The 8,041-nt window shown below is 31.6% G+C and overlaps 1 protein-coding gene across 1 annotated transcript in view; it reads left to right on the plus strand.

Annotated features, from left to right (window-relative positions):
* The window catches only part of LOC134269646 (tyrosine-protein kinase RYK-like), a 38,815-nt gene that overhangs the window by 16,583 nt on the left and 14,191 nt on the right, over nucleotides 1-8,041 (plus strand). The window contains exons 2-3 of the mRNA XM_062751852.1: nucleotides 3,860-3,993; nucleotides 7,515-7,614. Coding sequence (XP_062607836.1) covers nucleotides 3,860-3,993; nucleotides 7,515-7,614 — 234 coding nt within the window. The remainder of the gene's footprint in view (nucleotides 1-3,859; nucleotides 3,994-7,514; nucleotides 7,615-8,041) is intronic.

Here is an 8,041-nt window from a genome sequence, read left to right on the forward strand (position 1 = left end):
CTTCTTCTCTGCTCCTGGGTATTAAATAAACTAACTAAGCACATAGTTATGATGAGCAAGAGTGCCTCTTTCAAAATTGTGAATTTTTGTGACCCCAGGGTCAGGGGTTTTGGTGTTAGGGCGGGGCTCTATTGATCATATAGTGAAAATGCATAAATTCTTTGAAAATCTTCTTCTCTGCTTCTGGGTATTAGATAAACTATGTAATTAAATAGTAAAGTTGATCTAGAGTGCCTCTTTCAAAATTGTGAATTTTATGACCCCAGGGTCAGGGGTTCTGGTGTAAGGGCGGGGCTTTATTGGTTATATAGTGAAAATGCATTTATTCTTTGAAATTCTTTCCTTTGCTTCTGTGTTTTATAATGCCTATGATCCAAATATATATATTTATGATGAATAAAGGGGCACCTAGCAAAATGGCTATTTTTTATGCCCCTTCCCTGGGTCGAGGTGAGGGGGGGGGGTACAAAGTCTAAAATTAATTAATGCTTGGAAATTTGCTCTTTGGTGTTAATCAACCATTTTATGATAAAATTTGCAAAATTTTGAAATATGTGACCCCAGGATCAGTGGTTCCTTTGGGATGAGGTGTACAACTGGTAATAAAGTGGAAGTGCATTTTCTTTTAATTGTACTCTGATCTACCTCTGGGTATTAAGTTAACAGAGTTAGCATGCTAAGTCTAAATTATTATAAGCAATGGTACCTCTTTCAAAATTCTGAATTGCCAATTCCATGGCCTCTGGTTTATAACATGAACCAAATTTAATTGTTTGAAAGTTGTTGCACAATACTCAGGTGACCTACAAGGCCCGTGGGCCTCTTGTTATTTTTTACTCACCTGAATCACTTTTAACTAGCCTCTCAAATGTGAAAAGTAGGGATGTCAACGAATATTCAAATATTCGAATATTCATTCGATGAGTTGATATTCGAATATAAATTCATGATTCGAATATTCGGATTTTAAGTATACAAGCATAAAAAGAAAAAAAAAATCTGACAAAAACTGAAGTTTTATCAGAAATTGAATCAAATTCTCATCGTTGACCAATAATAAAATTTTATTTAAAACAAAATTAAAAGACACTCCTCTTGGATTACCTTAAAGGTGTGAAGAGTGTGTCTATTAAAGTAATATAAATTATTCATTTGGACATTTAATTAGAGGTATAACAGTGTCCAGTACTTAGAATTAGTTTGTATTGTTGAAATGACACATTTTTGTTTATGTATACATCATTTAAAATCATTATCAGAAAATTAATTAGCTTAGAGTAATTGCTTTTAATGTTTCTCCATTAGATAATTGTTTTGTGTGGTATAAATCTGTAGGGTTATCAGTGTACACTTTGGTAAGATGATTAATTAATCTGGAACTTATTAAAAGAATCTTTTGAATTTTCGGGGGGAAATTTTTTTTATTACATTTTGGATATAAATCTCCATATAGTCTGTAAAATATTTAAAGAATATAATTAAAGTGCATTAACAAAACTCTACATGAATTTTTTTTCCCCAAAATAATGACATAAAACGTATATATTGCTTGACAAAAGAGTGAAGATATATATAGATTATAATGCAAGATGTATTTATTTTATCGAATATTCAAATATATTCGAATACTACTATCGAATATTATTATGCTTCCTGTCAGTTTGTCACTATATAACCCATACCCTACTATTCTTGCATAGTGGTCTAAGGATTTATATAAAAACTATGCCGAAATAGTGCACGGCTTTAAAAATAAAATTTGCACATTATGTCACGACCATGAGAAGTGCGATGCCTTATCGATTACGCCATGATCACTGATTGATGTAATTTTATTAAATATATAAACTTAATTTATACAATTGACACAAGAAGGAGAAAATAGACAAATATTATTTGAAAACAGTTATATTATTTTAAGGAACTTTAGATTAATGTGTACAACAAACTTTCAAACTAATTACATACAGATCGTTAGATGAACTGATTTTATACATTAAAACGCTTTTTTATATTTTTGAAGGATATAAAAGAAAATTATTAATCGACGTCTGCAAACAAATAAGGCTCAAGAACAAAACAGAAAATAAAGATGTGTTGCTTTGGGACAGAAAAGCCTCTAGAGAAAATATATACTAGTAACCAAAATAACTAAGCATGCAAACAATTTTAGCATTAATATTTTGAATGAGTTCTTGCAAGTGCGCTGTTTAAGCACCGATATTTTCAGGAAAAAGTCAAATAGATTGCCGCATAAATAATTACAACAGTCAGCATAATAATCTTTAATGTAAAAAAAATGAACTCGCCTCCGGCTCGTGCACCATGTGAAACCCTGCCCTATTTAGGCTACATGCATAATCTATATTTCGAATATCAATTATTAACAATTTTGACATCCCTAGTGAAAAGTGTTTCATTTCAGTTCTTTAGACTCAAATTCAATGAAAAAAAAATGAATTAGACACCCCTATTTCTCTTTATTTTGAAACTTTTTAATTCAGTGACACAGTCTACTTCTCCACTTGTGTTCTTTAGGCATTTAAACTTTGGAAAGTAATTAGTGATTTTTATATTATAAGTTATTAAAAGTGTTTTGAGATAATTACTAGCATGAAATCATTCACAAAATTATCATTTTGAATAGACTGCACCATTAGTCCTTGCTATAAAATTTAAACTCTTTTAATATTCCTGTAACTTAAGTCAGACTTACAAATGTGAGAAATTTTGATAAATGTGTGATATTAAGTAAATTTTACAATCTTGTGCTGATTGCAATATGTCAGAGGGTTCATGATATATTTTGACATTGTGTTTATGGTTTGTAACATCTGTGTATACAGATTTTTTTTAAAGAAGGGTCATGTAAACTGTATGCTGTTGTTGATAATCTTATATAAATTTCCCGGATGATAAAATGTGACTCATATTACCTTTAAATTACTGTTGCAAGCAATGTTATGTCAAAGGGTCAAATGATGGAGATAAAGTTATCTCCCTTGATGTATAAATCCTGAGACTTGCGCTCTTTGTTTCTCTGTAGTGAGTGTTTAAAGTCTTTGATATCTGATTTCTGGGGGAGTCTGCTTTATTTATGTAGATCATCAGCAGAGACAATAAACACCTGTCTAGTCTTCAAGTCACAAAAATACACATTTTTTGTTAAAGGAGGATGAGAGGGTCAAGCTTTTGCTAACGTGGGATCAGTTTTAATAAATACTGTATACAGGGTTATTTTTGCCTTGTGTTATTTTCATCCTTATACACTTGCGGATAAATTTTTTCCCTGATTTAAATCACCTCATAGTGTTTATTTTAAGTAATTTTACTGTATTCTTTGAATTTGTCCCGTTTTAAAATCGCCCGAATGAGGGTACTGGGCAAAAATAATTTCCCTGTATAGAGTAATCCCATAGACTGAATTTGCACTGCATAATATGCATATACTATGACTAAAAGGTAAAATATACTTCACAGTGCTATATTGTTCAAAGCCTTGTACATAGATTTACATAAGTATTTTTTTTTTCTTTTTGAGAAACCAGAATTTTTTTTCAGGGCAATATTTTTGATGGTTGGAAATATAAGTGCATTTTCTAATAAAACATGCACTTAACCATGTTAATTATTCAATTTCTGTAGTAATTTGATTACTAATTTAATTATCTCTTGAGATATTGTTTTCATAATTCGATTTATGCCAAAAAACCAAAAATTCAAATATCCCCACCTTGTTATTTTTTTTTTGCTGGATAATTTTCTAGAATATTGAGTTATTGTTAATTTTATGTTGTATAATGTGCGGAAGTCAAAATATGATGAATAAAATTTTAGTTTAATTATTTTAATTTTTCAGGAGTGAATGCTGAGTTATATTATGTAAGGAAGGGAATTGTAAACAACTATGCCTTATCGTTCATTCTTCCTATTCATCCTGACGTACAGGAAATTGTCTTCACATGGCGAAGTCTACGGCAAGGTCCGCCTGACGTAAGTAAAGAAGGGGAAATAAAAATAAATGTCTTCACATGACAAAGTCTATAGCATTTTCCACCTGAGATCAGTAAAGAAGAGGGAAATGAAATAGTTCATTAAAATAAAGTGATTTCTGAACATTTTACTGTCTTTATTCTGGTAGTGACTTGAAAATGCATTTGAATATGAACATAAGCTGGAGAAATGAACACTTGTTTTTCTGAGTAAATAACAGTCAAGGGACATAACTCTCATTATCTTTGAATTTAAATACATTTTAAAATAGCATTTCTTTAAAAAAAAAACATGTTCAGTTGATTTCTTTGTTTCTTTTTATGGCTTGTTAAGTTTTATTTTGACACTTTGACATTGCTGTCTAGATGTAATTTTATTGCCATCTTGTTTCCAAACTTCTATCAGTAAATGCTATGATTAGTTTGGCTTGTTTAACATTATAAAACACAACAGAGCAGTGGGAGATAGGGAAGCAATGTCAGAAATGTGTACCTTAATGAGCAGGTAATGCCAGAGTGGGAATGCTACAGTGGAGATTGGCAGCCATACTTCACAGGAGTCTTCTGTAGCAGGCTAGGCCTGACTTAATCATGCATATGTCGAATCTCTCAGTACTATTGAGTCTGTACATGTATCTTCTGACATATGTTGAATCTCTGAGTACTATTGAGGTTTAGAAGTCTGTACATGTATCTTCTGATATATGTTGAATCTCTGAGTACTACTGAGACTCAGAAGTCAAGAAAACTAGTATACATGTATCTTATGTCATAACACAGCTTAATGTTATATACTATAATACTAAATTCTAGCTACCCTTGAATTCACTATTTTATTCTGTCCTGACCCATTCAAATCACTAAACTTGATATTTTGCCTAAATGAGCTTGATTTTCTCTCACTGAGCTCATTTTCCCTAAAAGAGCTCACAGTCAGTTTTATTCTGTCATTAATTTCTTCAACACCATGAAATCACCAATTTTCCTGGATTTAATTTTTGTGGCAGAGACTTACAAATTCATATCCCCTTTGAAATTATATAAAATTTTCAAATGCATAATCACTCAACAATTTTAAAGCCATGAAATCATATCCCCTCAAACAAATAAGGTTTTCTAAAACCTTGAAAATTTGGAGAAAAAATTTGGGAGGATATTATCCAAGCCTTGGGGCCATTAAACCTTTTTCCAAAGGAATTGATAGTGGAAAAGTGAGAATGAGATCAAAAGTGAGCTCGTCTAAGTTTGATGGCCCTCAAGGTTGGTGTTTAGGGAAGTTCTGAGTATTAAAGTTTGGCTTTCTTGGAGCATAAATTAGTTGGTCTTTTACCTCAAAAACTTCAAAATTTAAAGTCCCCTTGAAAAAATAGTTATTTAACAGTAAGTGATTGCACAGTTTCAATTTTGCTAATTGGATGCATGGTTATTTATGCGTTTTATGAAGAAAAACTTGTTTGTCTGTTTAGCAAGCATATCAAACATTTCTGTAGGTAACTAATCTATTATTTAACATAGATTTTATGGCCATTCATCTGAAAGAATTGTAAGGAGAAATGATTCTTATACAAAAATGTGGACAATCCACCAAGTAAATTCATAAATTGTGAGAAGAAAGTGCATTCAGAGGCCAACTTGAATAATTAACATAGTTCATTGACATTCATGATAAAAATAAATTCATAGTAAATTAATCACAAGAAACGTATGATTCAAATTAAGTTTTTCTTTCAAATTCTCATGATACATGTATCGAGTATATACATTTTTAGTGGCAATTTAGGAAAATATTAGTGTTGGCAAATCGGACGATTTTTAGTAACCGGTTACTCGCATAATCTTCCGATCGAGTACCCGGTTACTCGGATGATTTTTTGTTATAGTTTCCGTATTTATTATTTATCTCATCCTTTTACACATTGATAGAAGTAAATAATAAATGTTACATAATATGAACTTTATTTACAAATAAAAACTCCAAAAACACAATATCTTCGAAGAATTTTGATTTCATATGTCACTTAAAACGGGGAATTTGTTTTTGTTTAAGAATAATTATATTATCGACACCTGAAGTATTAATTAAGATATATGTCGCGATCAAGGAAAATTAACGTACCCTTTAACACTTTGCAATTACTGTTTATATTTGTTGAGTTTCATGCAAGTCGCTGGTTATCGAATTATTTTTCAATCTTATGTGATTTAGCATATTTATAGTTCCACCCGTATACGACAGCTCCGATTCACATAAATTGCATCTGACAGATTTCGAATCAGCCGTTCTTTAACAATATTTCTAAGATTTAGATGTTTGCGGCGGCATCTTGTCAAAGTATGTTCCTCTGACTAACACGGGTCTAAATGAGGTAATTATAACTCAGGTCTTCAAAACGTGTACCCCCTGGCAATTAAAGTCATCAATTAAACCAATCAAAACAAATCGATCCTATTTGTGAACCACAAGAGCAAGCCTAACGGTAATTAAATCAGGGAAATGTGTCAATGTACCTTTACAAATGGCATAAAAATTATTTTATACGTATTTACTTAGCTGCAGATCTGTAGCTCTCCGAAAAAATAAATATTGATAGACCGGAGAGCTACAGTGCCACCCATTGAAAAAACTGTATATTTATTGCACACAAAAAAGTGCGCTTGATTCTTGAATAATTTTTCCAAATTCTTACCTCAATTGCAAAAAATGGAAGATTTCAAAAAAATTACTCTCTCCTGTATCAAGTTCTCTCGTAGTTGACATCTGAACGAAGCATATTGGACCGAATTATCTTTGAAACCAAAATGGCAGTATAAAGAAGCGTAATGTCCGATGATTGCAATATCAGGGCCAAGAGGACTATTAACAACAATTATGAGGAATGTTTTGTTGTGGAAAGAGTCAAAGAATATGTTATAGGAACGCACGGTTAGTAATATTTTGAGATTATAGCTTTAAAAACATGGAGAAATAAATCGAGAACCGAGCGCATTTTTTGTGCGCAATAAATATACAGTTTTTTCAATGGGTGGTTCTGTAGCTCTCCGGTCTATCAATATTTATTTTTTCGGAGAGCTACAGATCTGCAGCTAGTATTTACTATGAAAAATGTACTTTTATCCGAGTAACCGAATAGCAGTTTTACTAACCGATACTCGCATCGTTCGACGATTAACCGGTTAACCGGGTACTCGTTGCCAACACTAGAAAATATACAATTTTATTATGTTAGACTTGTCACCAAGAATGACTATTCTAATGTCAAAGATTCAGATATTATTTTGTTCATTTGATATACATATATTAATGAAAACTTAATACAAATTAATGTATTTTCATAATAATAATCAAGGAAATTGGAATGCCAGATTACAGGAAAGGTTGATCAAAAGATAAATTAACAAATTCATGAAAAGGTCTTTCCTATGCAAATTTGTAATGGCATCAATTGAAAGCCAATTGCAGAGTTTTTTTAACAAGTCGATTTTAGATGTTTTTAATGTTGTTGATTTTTCTTTGTTTCTCAGATCTACTACAACATGAGTTTTGAGGTGTCTAACCCGCGAGCCATGCTGATGCCAGTCGCCAACATCTCTAATACAGGAAAGGTCCCCAACTCACTCTCAGGTATCTATCATTCAGGGAGTTTGTGTCACAGTGGGAATATTTCACCTACATTATTAGCAAACCCTGCTATATCCATGCAGTTACAGACAGTCCTATTTATTTGAACAAAAACATAAAATGGATTCATTTTGTTAGCCATAAGTTTAAAAAAAATCAAAGTACTGAGACAGTACTGGAAGACGGGGTCAAAATAATCTTCATGCTAGATTTCACAAACAGGGTTTTTTACGAGTTTTAATAACAACTTAATTTTTCATTAACATACTAAAAACAAAACAGTGAATAATATACATTCACATTTTTCATTTAATTTGAAGTTAATGCATGTAATTGCTTAGTCTGGAAACCTTTCTGAACTGCTCCGAATTTCATCGGGTACGTACGAATTAATATTTTTTCCGGAAGTAAACAATGGATGATGCGTACG

The sequence above is a fragment of the Saccostrea cucullata genome, unplaced genomic scaffold, assembly GCF_032062105.1.
Source record: "Saccostrea cucullata isolate Sc308-1 unplaced genomic scaffold, CSIRO_AGI_Scuc_v1 ctg710, whole genome shotgun sequence".
Taxonomy (NCBI): Eukaryota; Metazoa; Mollusca; class Bivalvia; order Ostreida; family Ostreidae; genus Saccostrea; species Saccostrea cuccullata.